General features: G+C 54.4%; 2 protein-coding genes across 5 annotated transcripts in view; one reads left to right on the forward strand and one right to left on the reverse strand.

The window, feature by feature from the left end:
- Positions 1-12131, forward strand: part of PGS1 (phosphatidylglycerophosphate synthase 1) — a 46522-nt gene extending 34391 nt beyond the window's left edge. The window contains exons 8-10 of one of the 3 annotated variants that reach the window (XM_003818270.6): positions 2912-3060; positions 7564-7693; positions 12113-12131. In XM_003818270.6, the coding sequence (XP_003818318.4) occupies positions 2912-3060; positions 7564-7683 (269 nt within the window). In that variant the 3' untranslated portion in view covers positions 7684-7693; positions 12113-12131. Of the gene's footprint in view, positions 1-2911; positions 3061-7563; positions 7694-12112 lie in introns of those variants that run through there. The other 2 variants (XR_010110726.1, XM_008971539.7) reach the window with 2 other exon arrangements.
- Positions 11744-18302, reverse strand: part of DNAH17 (dynein axonemal heavy chain 17) — a 150057-nt gene continuing 143498 nt past the window's right edge. The window contains exons 76-81 of one of the 2 annotated variants that reach the window (XM_057300355.2): positions 17177-17356; positions 16588-16770; positions 14958-15140; positions 14489-14632; positions 13390-13615; positions 11744-12205 (exon numbers count right to left, since the gene is read on the reverse strand). In XM_057300355.2, coding sequence (XP_057156338.2) covers positions 11958-12205; positions 13390-13615; positions 14489-14632; positions 14958-15140; positions 16588-16770; positions 17177-17356 — 1164 coding nt within the window. In that variant the 3' untranslated portion in view covers positions 11744-11957. The remainder of the gene's footprint in view (positions 12206-13389; positions 13616-14488; positions 14633-14957; positions 15141-16587; positions 16771-17176; positions 17357-18302) is intronic. The other variant, XM_008971540.4, reaches the window with a different exon arrangement.

The raw sequence follows: 18302 nt of genomic DNA on the forward strand, positions 1-18302 counted from the left end.
CAGTGGGGGTAATCTTAGCTCACTGCAGCCTTGACCTCTATAAGGGCTTTTAGATTCCCCTTCCCCCGTTGGAAACTTCCCAGTTGTCCTCAGGGCACAGACCAATGGCTAAAACTGACTTGTGAGCTGAAATCTTGAAAAACCATTGTTCCCAGCTGCCCTGGCCTGTGGGGCATGCTGCGGTGTGGGCATCTCACAGCAGCACCCCGTGGCATCTCTGGACCTGGCAGGTGCTTGACTCATGCTGTCTCCTTAGGGCTCCCCAGAGGGCATCAGACTGGTCTGTGGTCGTTATTTTCTTTCTGATGGAGAAAGATTGCAGTGCAAATAATTCTGGCGGGGAAGTTGATGGGCAGTCTCAGGTACGTTGAAAACGTGAGCTACCTCTCAAATCCTGAGCACTCACCTGCTGAAAAACCCTTATTCTTTCTATATGGGAAACATAGATAGACATAGAGACTGTCTACAGATACGTATACAGTCTATCTTGGGGTCAGGAATGAGCAATAGATGGAGAAGCGGTTGTGCGTATGATGAAGTTGTGCACTGGAGGTGGCCTGTCTGCCTCAGCGCTGGCCTCTAGGTGGCCTCATAAAGAACCGAGCCAGTGCTTAGGTGGATTTGGCAAATAAAAAGCATGTGTAGAACCACGCACCTCCAACCTTCCCCACCAGATTCTGTGGTCTAGGAGCTGTGGGGTGGACACCGAGTCATGGTGGCGTGACACAGAGCAGCCTGACCCTCGTCACCCATGTGGGCGTGTGGCCTTCCTACTCATCACCGTCACTCTTCCCTCAGTGGGCTCAGGAGAGCCAGCTGGACAAGCCACACTGAACAGACCCAGTGTTTTAAGAGGCTGATCTTGTCATCAGAAAAGTTGGAATGAGCAACGGCAGGTGGGAGGAAGCTCCTGTCTCAGGTCTGAGGCTGGCGGACGCCTGCCTTGCACCTTGTCTTGCCAGCTCCATGCTCTGGGGAAGAGGGAGTGGGAGGGGGGCTCTGTGTACGAGGGGCCATGAGTGCTGTTCGGCTTGGACCAACCTGGGCAGCGTGAGCCATCTGGATCAGAGCCGCCAGGGGAAGGGGGCAGCCTGCCCACACCTGTGGTCCTGTGAACGGCCTGCACGGCCAGTGGCCCAGCGGAGCGGTACTGTTTATGGCACAATGCACACAGGCCAGCAAGTGGCTTTGATGTGGCCCTTGGAGGGGTGGAGACGAGCCCATTACAGGAACAGGCGTAGGGCCTCGTCACCTCTTACCCAAGATGTTCTTGGAAATGCTCTTGCTCTGAGTGAAGATTAGGAAACCGTCTTCTATTTTAGGAGCCTGGTGTATGTTACGTACTGTGTTGACTCGCCCATGACAATCGTGTGGGTCCTTTGAAAGGGGCGTGTCAGTGGGGGAGAACTTGACACCCCATGGGGAGGGGCAACTCAGGGATGCTGGGATGAGTGCAGGGCACCCCAGAGGAGCCCGTGGCCACCTGCTTGCCCTCACTCACAGCTGCTCACACCACTTAAACTTGATCACACCTGCTTGCTCTTGCCCACAGCCACTCGCTCTTGCTCACACCTGCTCCCCCTCCCTCACACCTGCTCACTCTCATTACCTTCTCACCCCCACTCACACCTGCTCACACTGACATCAGGCAGGAAGCATTCTTGGTGCCGGTGAAGGGCAGCACGGAGAGAAGTCTTGAGCTCAGGCCGAGCCTGGGTGCCCTGTGGGAGGAAGGGCGTCTCAGGCAGCACGTGTCCTTGGGATGCTAGGTCTTGGTAACAGTCTTTTTAGAAGTAGTTCTGATGGGTGCTGGGCTGCGGGAGTCGGCCCTGGACCTCTGGAAGTTGTGGAACGGGGCGCAAAACTGTGCTTGTCATCTCAGGTAACACGTCAGTATTCTGAGGACGCCTGTGGCCTTGTTACAGAAATGGCCCCGTAGTGTGGCCCCCCCGCCACACAGTGGCACCCCGTGCCCCGCTTTTTCTCCAGCTGTAATACTGACTGGCTCATTTCCCAGCAAAAAGGGGGATATTGTTCTCTGGGTGTGACAGAAACTTACAGGGCCCTTTAGCTTTCTCCTCCATTGCCTTTTCCAGCCAGGAAGTCCCTGGGCCCTGTGGGCAGTGATGGCAGAGGTCCCAGGCCTGGACCCCCTTTGTCCTCACAGGGTTTTGGTGCATCAGCAACTTGAAATAGGGAGGCTGGGTCAGGGAGACTCACTACATGTTCCTCAGTCAGAAGGGCACAGACGGCCTACCCAGGACCTGTAAGGCAGCCAGCCTTCAAGGCAGACCTGTTCTTAACAGCCACTTTTGCCACCCCGCGTGACAACCCCACATCTGCTGGCTTGGGTCGCGTGGTTGTCCTTCACCATCTGCCATGTTGCGCGCTGAGGTGGCTGCTTCTGAGAAGCACGCGTGAGCTGATTTTCAGTGCTCACAGGAAGGGATGGCCAGTGCAGGCTCTGAGCTTAGCAGGCAGTGTCAGCAGGTCTGGATGTGCAGAGGCAGTTCAGAGTGGGGTTCGAGGCCCTGAGCTCTCTGGGGAGAGGCTCAGTGGGCAGCTGGGCAGGGGTGTATGAGAGCAGGCCTGCAGGTGGCGTCACCATGTTCCCTCTGGGAAGGCCTGCTTCTCGTCCTGCTTGGGACACAAGGCCACAGTGTGAATGGTGAAAGCAAAGACCAGCAGTTGAGCTGAGGCTGCGCCCTGATCCTGGGTCCCTGCTTCCTGCCGCGCCGGGGTGGGGGTGGAAGAGTGAGTCCTGGTGTGGCCTGTCCACCGCTCTGCAGCAGCCCCTCGTGTGCAGGCACCCAGGGCGGGCCGCCTTTCTCTTAGATTGCAGCAGCGTGTGGAGAGGACTTTGGTAGATGCTGTGCTCATTTCCTGTCTGCACGTTTCCTTTTCCCCGCAGGCCTCTGGCTGTACCTGGCAGGGAGCAGCCTGCCCTGTCTCACGCTGATTGGCTCTCCTAATTTTGGGTACAGGTCAGTTCACCGGGACCTGGAGGCCCAGATTGCGATCGTGACGGAGAACCAGGCCCTGCAGCAGCAGCTTCACCAGGTTGGTCGCAGCAAGTGGGATTTCCCAGGGCGCTGAGGGTGTGGCTGGGGGCCCAGGCTTGCCCGTGCTGTGGGGCTGCCCTGAGAGCTGTTTCCTGAGGCAATGAGTGAGACTCAGAGCAGAGCAAGAAAGACTCTGGGTCTCCAAGAGTGCAGTGATGGGTGGCTGAGCCTTGGAAGATCATGTCTGTGACTTCCCAGACGCTTTGCACTCCACGTCCTGGGGACTTTTTCTTTCTCTGCACTAGGGGAGACCACCATTTTCTCCCTGGGACCTTTCCCTTTTAAGACAGAGGGTCAACTGTTAAAGGTTCGGCATTGGGGCTGGGTGTGGTGGCTCACGCCTGTAATCCCAGCACTTTGGGAGGTCGAGGCAGGTGGGTCGCCTGAGGTCAGGAGTTCAAGACCAGCCTGGCCAACATGGTGAAACCCCACCTTTACTAAAAATGCAAGAAAGTAGCCGGGCATGGTGGCGGGTGCCTGTAATCCCAGCTACTCGGGAGGCTGAGGCAGGAGAATCGCTTGAACCTAGGAAGCAGGGGTTGCAGTGAGCCAAGATCGTGCCATTGCACTCCAGCCTGGGCAACAAGAGCGAAACTCTGTCTCAAAAAATAAAAGGGTTCAACAGTGGTTTCGGCCCTCTTTTGATAATAGTAGCCCATTTTCTCTTTGAGGGAGATAAAAGAAGGTTACCAGGAGTTGGTGAATGCTTCGGGATGACCCTCTATTTGATGACCTGCGACAGTGTGGATAGACTTGAAATGGGAGCGTGTTACCCTTTTGTCTGAGACCTCAATGGTGCCTTGGGCTCATGAATTCATGACCTTTGCAATAACACTTTTCCATGGAAGGCACCAACTTCCCTTTTCCATTCCCGGAGATGCAGATAACACTGCCGCAGGCCAGAGCCCAGAGGCATCGGACGGTAACTTTGTGAAGCTTTTATGCTCCAGGGTTTGGGAATAATTGTTGCAAAATTGTCAGAGCCTTTGTTGATGGATGAGGAAATGGTCACTGATGTGTTCCCTGGGATCTGTCCTCCTGCAGCCTGGGGATCTTGTCAGTGACTGACTGATTGGGGCCTTGGTGCCAGGAAAGGCTTCACGACCACGACAGGCGCAAGAGGAAGTGAAGCGGTCATACTCTGGGTGGGCCAGTGGGGTAATGGGTTTGCTCAGGTTTCTTCCTACAGTGAGGTTTACAGCAAATGACTGAGGAAGCCCCCACAAGCTAAGAGATTCCAGTAATAGGGTGACAAGCTGGCCTTGGAGCCAGGCTAGTGGGAAAGACCTGAGCCTGCAGCTTTCAACAGCGGGCTTTCCTGGACTTGTGCTTCAATTGCAGAGAGCCGTTCGCAGAGGCTTCCAGTGTAGCTCTGCGCCAGGGCGGTAGAGAGTCCTTGGTGACTTTGGCCAGGGGCCAGGATGGGTTCTGCGTGGATCTGAGTTGCTTGGGGGAGCAAGTCCTCCAGGCCTGTGCCTGGGGTCCTGGTACTGACCGTCCTCCCCCACTGTCCTAGTAAGGGCAGTGAACCCACATCCTGGATCTTGAGAAAAGCTGGGGCCGCTTGTGGTTAGCAGCTGCTTTCTCAAATGACATATTTGGGATATTTTCTTTTTCTTCCCAAACCTGAATCTCAGGGGCTTTTGCCTGTGGGAGGGTGGTAGGTCTGCTACTGTAGCTCTTCCATTCTTTAGGGATAGACTGATTTCTCTGCCTGTGAAACGCAGAAATATGTTTCCAGATAATTCCACCTATGCTTATATACTGGGATGGCAGCTGCTCTCCTGAGCCCTACAGTGCCCGGTCCCTAGATGCCAAATCCTGCTGGGACTGCCCAGCCTCTAGCCTCCCCGTAACCCAGAAAGTCCCTAAAGCCCCAGCCACCGTGGGCTCCCTGCTCTCTGAAGCTGTCTCTGGAGACCTGCTTGGGAATTCAGGGAGGGGCCCTCCTATTCATGTCACATTGGGCACTGGGAATGGGGAGATATTTTTATCAGAATCTGAAGCCCCTCCCTCCACTTAGTACATACAATAAACACTGAAAGCTTCCTGGTTTTGTTCAGGGAACACAGTTTACCACTTGTGACCCAAGAAAGACTCCCTCGAACAGCGTCGTAACCTCATCAGCTGACTTCCTTCTCCATCCCTGTTGTGGAGTCTGTGAGGAAACCTAAGTGTTTCTGGTAATTTAGTTGCAATCTTGGCCGGGTATTCATTTGAAGACACAAAGCTGGAGCCAGGTCTGTGGAGACTCCTGCAAACCAGCCCCCTGAGACCAGAGCTGGCTCTTCCATCAGGCACGTCCAGCCAGGGATTGGGACCTCAGCAGCAATTAGGAGGCCCCATGTCTGTGACACGTGGCGCTGCGGGGCTGCTCAGTTGGGAGTGTGGCATGGACCCACGATGGGGCCCACTGAGCATGGGACGGGGGCAGGGGATAATGAAGTTGGGGCCTGGCCTTCCCCAGCTCTTGATGGGAAAAGCCAAGGCCACATTCTGTAGGGTTCTGGAGTGTGGGGTGACCCCTTCCTGACCCCCCGGGGCAGAGGAGTTGCCAGGGCTGTGTCCTCCCTCCCGGCCTCCTGAGCAGGGAGTGTGCCACTTTGAGTGGCACAGGCCACCGCTGCTACTGTCCTGCGGTTGGCACTGTGCTTCTGTGGTCATCACCTGTGGTCCTCACGGCAGTGTGGATGTAGGTATGGCCCGGACATTATGGTGGAGAGCGCTGGAGACTCAGTGGAGGAGAGAGGGCTAGAGTCGCGGTGCGACTGTGTGAGCGCTGCCAGGCGCCCCACTGAGGAGAGAGCACTTGGAGGGTAGACTCTTACAAGAGAAGCTTTTCAAAGATCCCAAACACCATTTCGGACAAAGCATATATAATTTTTTTTTTTTTTTTTTTTTTTTAATGGAGTCTTGTTCTGTCGTCCAGGCTGGAGTGCAGTGGCGCGATCTCGGCTCACTGTAACCTCCGCCTCCCGGGTTCAAGCGATTCTCCTGCCTCAGCCTCCCGAGTAGCTGGGATTATGGGTGCACGCCATCACGCCCGGCTAATATTTGTATTTTTGGTAGAGATGGGGTTTAATCACGTTGGCCAGGCTGGTCTCGAACTCCTGACCTCAAGCGATCCTCCCACCTTGGCCTCCCAAAGTGCTGGGATTACAGATGTGAGCCACCGCGCCCGGCCGCATATATAAATGTTTTTAAACCTGTTTTTAAATATGAAATTAACAAGTGTTCACTATAAAAATTAAGAAAAACGGAAAGAAACTAACCCTTTCTGTAGGGAAAACCACTGAAGCCATTGTGATGATTGGCTGCCTGCCTTCTGTGTACAGCGCATGGAGGCACAGCTTTAAGCATCAGATGACGATTCTGTCGTGTGCGTGTATTTCGTGTCCAGCTTCCTTTGCCTGCCGATTCTGGGCACTTTCCCATATGATTAGGTCAACATTCTTCTCGTGGCAAAAACTGGTTTGTCATATGAGTTGTTAATAAGTTCGTGGTGAATGCTGGTTTGTCATATGAGTTGTTAATAAGTTGACTGTTGGACATTTAGGTGGTTTCCAGTTTTTCCTTGTTATAAATATTGTGATAAATATCTGTATATAAAAATCTTAGCGCACAGTGATTTTCTTGGGGTAAGCTCTTGCAAAGGGAGCTTTATAAGGTTCTTGATACCTGTTGCCAGAGCTCACTCTAGAGGATGACTTGTCCCCCTTGCCCTCAGCACTAAGCGTTCATCAGTGTGGGGGATAATGACATCACAGATGTCATTGGCACAAATTGGCTTTGTGCCAATTTGATAGAAGAAAAACTGTCTCATTTAAAAAATACCTCATTTTAATTTGCATTACCTCGTTTAGTGAGGGTGAACATTTAAAATATTTCTTCCACCAGTTATATTTCTTCAACTCTAAATTGAAGAAATTTAGAGTCCTTTACACGTCTTGGTCTTAAAAGCCTTTTTTTTTTTTTTTTTTTTTGAGACAGGGTCTCACTTTGCCACCCAGGCTGGATTGCAGTGGCACCATCACAGCTCATGCAGCTTTGACCTCCCGGGCTGAAACCCTTGCCTGCCTCAGCCTCCCAAGTTGCTGGGGCTACAGGCACACACCACCATACCCGGCTAATTTTTAGAATTTTTTCATAGAGATGATGTCTTCCCTGTGTTGCCCAGGGTGGCCTCAGACTCCTGAGCTCAAGCGATCCTCCTGTCTCGGCCTCCAGAAGTGTTGGGATTATAGGCTTTAGCCACTGTGCCCAGCCCTTAAAAGTCTTTAGGAACACGGCTTCTTAGCTTTTCTAAGGAATGTTTGACAGTGGCAACTTGTAGGGCCTGGCCTCGCCTGCCACCAGAGCACCCTGGGAATCTCTGGGCCAGGTAGACATGGGAAGTCAGGGTTTTCCGGGCTGGCCTGAGGGGCTGGGCTGGGGCCAGCCGGCCATGTGCTGTGGTGCTGGAGGGGACTCCTCACTATTCCTGTCTGTTCCTCTTCCTCAGGAGCAAGAGCAGCTCTACCTGAGGTCAGGTGTGGTGTCCTCTGCCACCTTCGAGCAGCCGAGTCGCCAGGTGAAGCTGTGGGTGAAGATGGTGACTCCACTGATCAAGAACTTCTTCTGAGGACAGACAGGTGCTGTCTCTAGCATCACCTCTCAGCACGGTTTTCCCGAGAGTTCACAGGTGGGGCAGGTGGTGGTTCTGACTCAACCAGAGCTTCCAGAGGGCTCTTTGATCCCTTTCTCAGTTAAACACAGAGCAGCATCTTCAGGGGTATGGCAGCTGTCCTCAAAGTTAGCAGCTGGATGCTAAATTAGGCAGTCTGTTCACTTTCCATCTGGTACCCACTCCACTAAGTCCCAAGGCGCCTGTGCTGGGGTCGGCAGTGGCAGCCTGTCATCCCCTTCTGCTCTCCCTTCCCGGGGGGTCCTGAAGAAGCCCTGGGGCAAGGGCTCAGGGATGAGGGGGCAGAAAGGCAGATTGAGCCCCTCCAAGCTGAGCACACTGGTGCAGGAGATGTAGACGTGGGAGGAGGGGAGCACGTTTGCTCGTGAGAGTGGCTCTGGCTTGCTGCCCCGGCCGGCTGGGCCGGCTGTAGCGCACAGGGTGGGGCGTCGGTGGAGGCAGACCGTGGGCTGCTGCCTGGACGCCTCGCTGACATCCCTGTACTGCGGTCACAGAGCTGCGTCCTTCTAGACTCTGGAAGTTGAGTAACAGGACCCGCTCTGCCCACCCAGGAGGGGCCTGCCGCTTCACCAGAGGCACCAGTGGGGTCCCACAGTCACCTGAGGTACCCCTGGACTGTCTGTCTTGACGCCTAGAGGTCCGGGCAGGGGGTGGCTGCCATTAAAGGTGGGGTCTTTGCTGAGTGACCTTTTGTGTCCTGGATCCCTCAGGGCCTGGACTGCACTCCGGGTGGGGTCAGGCTCCCGAGGCCCCTGCTCTCTGGTTCTGGATGTTGTGGGTAGTTGTGTTGCTTTGGATGGTGGCTTGTGGGGAAGGGACGGTGAGGAGTCAAAGATGAGCCAGGACCCATGTGGCCGGCACATGCGCTAGTGCTGGCATCTCGTGTGTGCAGCGTGGGCTCCCTTAGTGCCTGGCACCTTAGTGCTCTGCTAAATCTCATTTTTTAAAAATGTGTAGTTTATCTTGCAGCTTTTCCTAGTTATTTTAATTACTTTTCATTTTATTTGAATAGTATGTGCAAATGTAGAGAGTAAAACAATACTGCGGCCATTTCCTGCCCCGCCTTCCCCCAGGCAGCCACTCTTGGCTTGTTTCTTCTGATGTGCACACGTGTCCGTATTTCTAAATAACGTGCATATCCTGCTGTCTTCCCCCAAAATGTGTACTTAACCAAAACAGCACCAGTGTCACTCCTGAAACAAAAATTACCAAGAATGTCTTAGTATCATCAAATACCTAAATGGTGTTCACAATTCCACTTGCCTTAAAATTAATTTTTTCGATTATTTGACTTGACTTGAAGTCCAATTAAGGACTACACCTTGTGATTGTTTTTTCCCTAGCAATTTATTTTTTGAAGAATGAACTTTATTTTTATTGGATCTACTTAAAACATTTTTGTGTCACCTAGTAGCAGGGGATTTTGAATACACATCATGTGTGTTTGTAAAGCCAGCTCTCCATATCCCCCAGTGTCTCCAGGAGCCGCTTTTGTGGCCTCACTGCCTGATCTCTTTATCTTCCGGTGCTTGACCCTTGCACAGAGAGAAGCTTCCTGGGCTACAGGGCATGGCAGCCTGTCCTTTCGGGGAGTGAGAGTAGATTTAGTCCCTGCCCTTTGCCTCTCTAGAAGCAGCTTCTCGCCTTTCCCTCCCGAGGGCTGGCAGCAGTCACTATCACCCTTCATGGGGTCTGAAAGGTTGTATGGGCTCACCTGGTCTTAGACAAGGACAGCTGCACCTTCCGCACCAGGCAGACCTGCAGTTTGAGTGGCTGGGGATAGGTGGAGCGGCCTGGCCACAGTGCCCTGGACAGCAGCACATCAGTTAAAACACTGTTTGTTTGCCTTCCAACAACTAGTTATTACGGTGTCCTGTGGGACAATTAGACTGGAGGAGCCAAAGGGATGTGCAGGGGCACTGGGTTTCTGTTTGGAGAGAGGCTCTCGGTAAACAGAGTTCGCATTCCTCCAGATTCTGTGGGACCAGAGTAAACATCATTGTGCCACAGCCAGGCTTAAGCAATCTATCTATGTGCAGTGCCGTTCCCGCAGCGCACACTGCTCCCTCTGTCTCTGCTGATGACCTTCGAGGCTGTCCTAGGCAGGTTCTCCCTGGGGAGCTCCCCACACCAAGCCTCCCTAACTCTGCAAAGCCGCCGGAGCAGCGGGCGGCGGCCGCCGCAGTCCTCCCGGCTTTCTAGGTGCGCCGGGCTGTCGTGTTCCAGTCCCTGTGTTCCCCGTCGCTGGAGTGCAGCTTAAGTGCGAATCATTTCTTGGAAAGTTTAGAGATAATTTTGTCAACTACCCACAATATGTATGTGTGGAATAGATTACTTTCTTATTTCAGGATCTAAAGGCAAAATAGAAAAACTTCACATTTTGTGGTTATTACCAGGGACTGAAGTGAGTTGCCCGGTGGCCCCTGGTGGCTTTATCTCCCCTGCTCACCTGAAGGGCTGCAGTGACCCCTCCTGGCCAGCAGAGGTATTGGCCCAGCCAGGCTGGGGGAGGCTGAAACTGCTTCCCTTCTCTGCAGCCACAAAGGGCTGGATTCCCTGGGCGCCAGGAGGGGAGGATTTTTCTTTTCCCTCCGATAGTCCTACTGGGCGCTAAGATTGTTGTGAATCATTACCCTCAGAATTTGGACTTTCTAGATGCTTCTTAACCCATGATTTAGGTGAGTAAACTTGGAAAAATGTTTTCACAAAACTTGATGATCAAGCTGAACTTAGAACCATATTCCTAGTGGGTGTGTTTGTTTGCCTTTTTTCCCCTTTTTGAGACAGGGTCTCACTCTGTCACCCAGGCTGGAGTGAGTGGCATGATCATGCCTCGCTGCGTACTTGACCTCATGGGCTCAAGCGACCCTCCTGCCTCAGCCTCCTGAGTAGCTGGGACCACAGGCACATACAACAAACATTCCCAGCTAATTTTTTGTATTTTTGATAGAGATGGTTTTGCCACGTTGCCCAGGCTGGTCTTAAACTCCTGGGCTCAAGTAATATTACCGTCCTGGGATTAATTACCGTCCTGGGATTAGAGGCGTGAGCTGCTGCACCGGCCTGCTTTTCTTTGAAGCCTGAGAAATGTTGAGGGCCGGGCAAAGTGGTTCACACCTGTAATCCCAGCACTTTGGGAGGCCGAGGTCGGTGAATCACCTGAGGTTAGGAGTTTAAGACCAGCCTGGCCAACATGGTGAAACCCCATCTCTACTAAAAAAAAATAAAAAAATTAGCTGGGTGTGGTGGCGGGTGCCTGTAACCCCAGCTACTTGGGAGGTTGAGGCAGGAGAATCGCTTGAGCCCAGGAGGTGGAGGTTGCAACGTGAGCCGAGATTGCGTCATTGCACTCCAGCCTGGGTGACAAGAGTGAAACTCTCCCTCAAAAAAAATGTTGACCCTGTCTTCGTCCCCCTGGGATCCATCTTTTCTGACGTTTGCCGCTGTTTGCCACTGTCTCCCCTCATCCCCCAGGTTGCTAGTTAATTCTCTCCCCTTGTGCCTGCACCCTGCTGCCCTAGCTAGCGTGGCCACCTCACTGCCGTGTCCTGCATCAGCACAGCCACAGAGTCCTACAGGTCCGGGGCTTGCTTGTGGGAACGGCTTGTTCTTCTAGACTCTGGGGGCGGGGGCTTGGGTGTGTTTCCTTACTTGTAAAAGGTCCTGTTGTTAAAGGTCCTGTTGTTTTTGGGAGCGGGGAGTAATGGCGGATGAGACGCTGTGTGGAGGCGGCAGCTCCTGGTGTGGGGTAACGCCCTGTCCCCTCATTGGCAGGTGGTTTGCATGTAGCATCAGGCCAGAGGGTGTGAGTGCCAAGCCCTCACCCCACATGCTGCTCGTGTTAAAAGCAAACCCCACTGACCCCCCCCCCAGGAAGTCAGGATTTGGGGTTTGCTTCCTGGAATGCTTGCCTCTGGCTGCTGGGAACTGGGGCCTTTCCCCAAAGCCTGAGCCAGGCCTCACAGTGGCCATCAGGCACAGAATGGATGGGCACAGCTGAGTGGCTCCACAGGCTTTAATCTGCCCCGCCTCTTCCACACCAACCTCCACCCTCGGGTTAGTTCCGACGTGCTTGGTTACAAAGCACCTCGATTATTTAAGAGAACAAAAAACCACCACCAGTTCCTGTAAAGAATAAGTCACAGGTGCACAGGTGAAGGGCTGAGTTGTGGTCCAGCCCCAGGGAGTGTGGGCTGTGAGGCAGCAGCGAGCTAAACCTGTAGGAGCAGCGCCACGGCTGCCAGGATCCACTTCGCTGCCTTCTCTTTGGTCTTCAAGTTAAAGGTCCAGACATAGGTGGGGCCGCGGATGCGTGTTTTGTACACGGGACACTCATAGATGTTCTTGGTCTCCATGCGGTCCACAGGAATGGCCTTGATGAAGATGACAGGCATGGCCGGGGTCAGCTCTTTCAGCCGCGCTTCAGCGATGACTCCAGTCTGGGTGTCCCAGCGAGCCCCTGCAGGGACAGTATGGCTGAGGGTCAGGTGTGCTGCCAGTAAGTGAGGGAGGGGCTGGCAGGAAGGGTGGGGTCCTCACACTCCCCGCCCTCTGCAGAGCTGGGCTCTACCCCAGAAGGCTTCAGGCCAGCTGCCACAGCTGGAAGCAGAGGCCTTTGTAGGTGATGGCCTGCATGTTGTAACTACCCCGTCTCGCTGGGCACAAGGAACAGCTCAGCTAAAGCCCTCGGGTTCCATCGTTTAAATCTGTGGCATTTTCAGAGCCTCATCTGTCAGCCTTAATGTCAGTGGCAGGAAGTCATAACTCCAGCTAAAAATTACAGAGTAAAGTTCCCTGATTCTTCATGTGTAATGTCTGCCCTATGTGTACATACACAATATAATTATACATCTGTGCATATAAATATTATTTGCCTTTAACCAGACTGCTATTATTTCTACTCGCCCTATTTAATGGTGTTATTTCCTGTCTGAAATCTCAAAATAAACAAACATGGAGAGCTTATCTTTGGTTGTGTGGGAAATGGGGTGCCTGAGCCGTTGCTGGCCCAATCCTGCCACCCCACAGGTAACGGGGTGACGTCAGCTGTTGAAGGGGACAGGTATGTGGTGGTGGCATTGCTGCTCAACTCAGAGGCGGGCTGAGAAGATGGCCGGCCTCGGTGTCCTGTCTGACCTCTTCTGTGTAGGAGGACAGGGGTGGTGTGGGGGCGGACTTCTAACAGCCTCTTTTCCCTTGAACCCTGTGCTCCAGGAGTCGCAGCAGCTGGGGAGTGGGTGAGACTGGGCCAGCCAGCATGACCTGGAGTCTCAGTGCAGCCACAAAACGCACTTCTGTCCTGGGCTGACTGCTCCATGGCAGGGAAAGCCTGAGCTTTTCAGCGCTTTTCATCACGTCGGAGCTGCTCTCTCACAAGCTCTGCTGTTTTCATTAAAGCAGAGGCCAGGTGACTGGGGTGTTTTTGGTCTCCTCCAGACCCCTGCACATTCCCTGAATCCTCTCAACCCTCTCTAGGGTCAGCATGGCTCTGACCTGCAGGCTGATGCCCCCTGAGAGCGCCTCTCTCCTGCCTGTCCCCACAGCTCTTGAACAGCCTGTCTTTGCCAAGAGCTAGTTTTATCTTGTCTTGGCAAGTAGCACTGGCTCTGGAAGCTTCTGCAGACAGACAAGAGCCCTCCTTACCTTCCATGAAGAGTCCGTACACGTAGGAGCCCTCTCGCGGGGGAGCGGTCATGTCCTCTCGGTTTTTCTTGGTCACCTCGACAGACAGACACATCTTGTCCAGGGGCCACTCGTTCTTCCTGGCCATGGACTGCATGATGGCCGTGAGGAACGACTGGGGGTTGAAGAAGCCGGCCAGCCACACGGTGGTGGGCAGGGCAAAGTCTGTCGTCCAGGCCTCGAGTTCCTGCAAGGACACACGAGCCGCTAGGAGAGGACATAGAATGACATGGGAACGACAGGGCCTTGGCCGTTCTGAGCAGGGGTCACGCCAGAACCTTCCACGGGCCACTCAGCGAGCTAGAAGTGCTGGACAGAGTAGGGGCCACGGAGCCCAGCCACCCGCCATGATGCAACTTTGGTGTCTGCTTTTTTTTTTTTTTTTGAGATGAAGTATTGCTCTGTCTCCCAGGCTGGAGTGCAGTGGTGCAATCTTGGCTCAACGCAACCTCCGCCTCCCGGGTTCAAGCAATTCTCCTGCCTCAGCTTCCCGAGTAGCTGGGATTACAGGTGCAGGCCACCATGCCCAGCTTATTTTTGTATTTTTAGAGATGGGGTTTCGCCATGTTGGCTAGGCTGGTCTTGAACTCCTGGCCTCAAGTGATCTGCCTGCCTTGGTCTCCCAAAGTGCTGGGATTACAGGCGTGAACCACCATGTCCAGCTGCTGTTTGCTCCATTTTAAACAAGGGAACAGGTATAGAAGGGTCAGGAAGAAAATGGCTTCCTGTTTGTGGATAATTTAGGAGCCCAAAGAGGCTCTTGCCTTCATTGCCTCACTCCTTATAGAGGACGGCTTACCCTTTGAGGGTCGCTTGAGGAGGAGCTGATGGAAGCTGCTCTCTGCGGCCTGGCTTGTTTTCCTCCTTTGGGAGGAAATGGCTGCACTGTCAGGGCGTGGGAGGGGCATGGGCTAGGCCCTTCTGGCCCTGATCTGACAGAGGACAGGCCCCCAGGAGCCTCCTGGCCATGCTCCTGCAGGCTCTAGGATGTGGGGTGTGCCGAGCTCTGGGCACTCGGTCCCCGAGTCTTAGGAAGCCTCGCAGAGAAAACGGCACTTACCCTGATGCGGAGCAGCAGGTCTGCGTACCAGGCCGCCAGGCCCATCATGGAGGGGTAGGCCCGGGCCACCCACGTATCAGGCACGGTGTCATAGAAGAGAGCCGTGGACAGATCTTCCATGTCGGTCGTGATGGTCAGTTCTCCCTAGGAGACACACAGATGGGTGTGGGGAGCCATGAGCTGGGGCCTGGGAGAGCACCAGCCCCAGTGCGTGTCATGAGTTGTCAACACAGTGTGGCTTTGTGCTGCGCCTCTGGAGACGCCCTGCATCAGGGCCGCGCCAGCGCTTCCTGCTAAGGAACGGTCTAGATGAGCTCCTGGGGCTTGTTCTGGAACTGCCAGAGCTCTGGAGAGGGAGCAGTACCATGCTGATCCGGGGCCTGTGCTAGGCCTGGGTTGCCAGAGGCCTGGGTTTCTGCTGGTTTCACCATCCAGCCACGTCCCTGGGGCCTGGCTGACCCATATTTACCTTCAGCCCCAGGTTCAGCTCCTTCAGCGAACGGCGCATTTCGTTGGTCAGGATGTTCATTCTTTCACATTCTTGAAAGGCGACTACCACGTAGGGGGTCTTTTCCGCTGCCTTTGCCATGATCTCAGCCATGTTGAAAGTCTCCGGAATCTTCTCCAGGATGTCGTCCAGCATGGCCTTCACCTGGAAGCCAGTCCCCAGACAGCCCCTGTCACTGCAAGGAGCCCGCCCCACCCACTGCAGGGTCAGGGGGCCTGCCCAAAATGTTCCCAGCCCTAAGTCCTGGAGAGGAGGGAAGAGGCAAGTAGAGTTGCCAGAAATGCAGGGTCGTGGGTGCAGCCACACATTTGACAAGGGGAGGGAGCCTTGGCCAGCGGCTCCAAGCATTCTGATCTCATGACAAGTCCCTGCAGCCGCGGCCATGAGCGCCTCAGGCCACCTGGCTTGGTGCCTCATTTGTTCATTCCCACGCACCAGCCTCTGGTCAAATATAGCCAGCGGTTGAGGGATTGCGACTTTGTCCTTTACGTGGGCTTTCTGTAGGGACCATGCTGATCACACCCTGTTAAGGAGTGGCCCACACAGTGCAGTGGTCACCTGCACCACCGTCTGTCAGCCAATTCCTGATTTCAATCATTAGACTAAGAGAAAGTCCTGGACCTAATAGCAATAAGGGTCTCACATCAAGAATTCAGTCTCTGCTGGGAAGTCCTGTACTTAGCTAATACGTAATAGAGCTTTTCCACATTCTATTAAGAAGTACAGGCCAGGTGCAGTGGCTCACTCCTGTAATCCCAGCACTTTAGGAGGCCGAGGCGGGATGGTCACCTGAGACCAGGAGTTCAAAACCAGCCTGGCCAACATGGTGAAACTGTCTCTACCACAAATACAAAATTAGCCAGGTGTGGTGGCAGGCGCCTGTAATCCCAGCTACTTGGGAGGCTGAGCCAGGAGAATCGCTTGAACCTGGGAGGCGGAGGTTGCAGTGAGCCGAGATCGTGCCATTGCACTCCAGCCTGGGCAACGAGAGCTAAAACTCTGTCTCAAAAAAAAAAAAAAAAGTGGAGGTACCCAGGAGGCAGGAGGCAGCACAGAGCCACCCAGGAGGCAGGAGGCAGCACAGAGCCACCCAGACAAGCGAGAACTTGTTCAGAACACTGGCATCCCCTGAACTCTTCTAATCCTTGGAGCAGTAACAGGACCTGCCATTGTGGCCACTGCTGCTCTGGAGTACCTGCCTGCGCATCTGGCCGCCCTGTGCGAGCTGCTACTGCTGTTGTGCTGGCCAGGCCAGGGTGGGGAATGGTCGGTGCCCTTCCTGGTGCTCAGCTGGGGAAGCTGGAAGACTGCAGGGTGGAGAGCTGGGACGCTCTCGGAGCCGCATCCACACCCCCAAGGATCCCTTTTGTCTGGGCCCGTACGCTCACCCGAAGCCTGCAGCTGCCACGTCTGAGGACCTGCTGACCAGCCTGTGGGCCATACCCCAGTGTTTCTGATACCCAAGCCCGAGGCTGGGGCAGAGTGTACCTCACCAGCAAGTTCCCCTGTACTGCCGCCAGTCCCTGTGACCCCTCCCCAGTTCTAGATCCTCCCCCTTCCTCTCGCTTGGGAGCAGTTTCAAAGCTCCTGCCTTCTCCTCGCGGGACACTCCCGTGCCTGCCCCCGAGTCCGTCTCTTTCGGCTGCATTTCCAGGACAGTGCGGAACAGCTTCTCTGAGGTGACCGTCAGAAAGCCAATCTCTGCGTTGGGGTGCAGGCCATACAGATAGGGACTCTCAGGGGGCAGGTTCTCATCGATGTATTCGTGGTAACCCTGAAAAAGAGGGCAGTTTGTAAGCAGAGGCAAAGCTGTGCAGGCTGAAACCCATGTCCTGTTGGTTAAGCGTTCCTTGCCAGAACGTTCACCCACATCTTGCTGTCTGTACAGATCCCACTTGTTTCCCAGCCCCCTTTGTGGGCTGCCCCCTGTGCTCCCAGCGACATAAAGGAAAATTCCATTCCCCCTTCCCTGAGGCTGCATTTCTTTCTTAAAAAAAAAAAAAAAAGGTTGTTTGTATTAGCCTTGTGCTTCTTCCAAGTGAGACGCATTTCTCATCCTCTCTTATTTTGGTTGCCTGGGTTCTTGCTCAATTATTGATACTCCATTTGTGCTGGCAGGCTCTCACTGGGAGGCACGAGCCTTCATTACGTTGAGCTCCTGTTTAACTTGTCATCCTTACCTTGTAGTCCAGGTTGGGGGGGATCTGAAAGCCGGGGGCCAGCAGGACGTCTCCTTCCAGCATCTCCGTCCGGATGTATTCAGCCAGGTAGGTCCTGCACAGCCGACGGTCCCAGTCGTCTGTGATGTGGCCGCCATACATGATTTCACCAAAAAGGTAGCGAAGATCGTCCCAGGGCACCTGAGGAAGGATGACAGGCGGGTAGGGGAAGGTGCCTCTGTGCCCCTTCTCTGCCATGAGAGGGTCAGGCTCAGGCAGGCAGGGCGTGGGAACCCAGTCTTCGGTCCTGCGTCCTTCTCGCCCTCCAGGTCAGCCTCCTGGCCATTTACCTTCAGGGTCACCAGGCCCCAGGGCCACCTTTCTTTCCATCCCGCGCCACCAGACGCCAGTGTCCGGCCCCTTTGGCTTCTCTCACAAGGGGCTGTGTGGCACCTCCCTCCACCTTGGACAGCGCTTCCACAGCCGGCGCGCTCTGCACCTCCCGTGGGGCAGGCGTTTCTGCTGTGCCTCACTGTGCCTCAGAGGCCACAGGGCTGAATCGGAACTTGCTCCCTCTGCCTCTCCCACCACTCTGTTACCATCCGAGATTCTGCCCTTCACAGTCCAATTTCAACACAAGTGGTTTGATTCTGTGTGGCTCAAGGATTGACTCCAGTGCCGTCAACCTTTTGGCCACGAAGTCCAGTTAGTCATGTCTTCAGATGCATCTGGTGAGTCTCCCTTCCACCCTGTGGAAGTAGAGTCCTTCCTGGTTCTCATCCTTCCAGTAGCTCCCGTGCCTCCAGGGTCTTTGCAGTCATATAGAGGGTTTGAGCAAGTGACTTATCTGACCTAGGCTGCCCGGGCCTTAGGGAACGAAGACCAAACTCGGCAGTGTGGACCAGAGCACACGCCAGGCGACCACATGCTTCCCACCCCGCCGCCGCCGTTCCCACTGCCCTTCATGCTTCCTTGCAGTCTCACGTCACACCTTTGCCCTGGAACACTCTTCTTCCTACAAAGCCTGGCTCATGGGCGGCCTCGCCACGAAGCCGGGCCCTTCTTCTTCCCACCTCCATGTGCCCGTTTTGGAGCCTCTTTCTCCTGCACAGCACAGTTCAGCAGAAGGACGGTGGGAGCCACGGGT

The sequence above is a fragment of the Pan paniscus genome, chromosome 19, assembly GCF_029289425.2.
Source record: "Pan paniscus chromosome 19, NHGRI_mPanPan1-v2.0_pri, whole genome shotgun sequence".
Taxonomy (NCBI): Eukaryota; Metazoa; Chordata; class Mammalia; order Primates; family Hominidae; genus Pan; species Pan paniscus.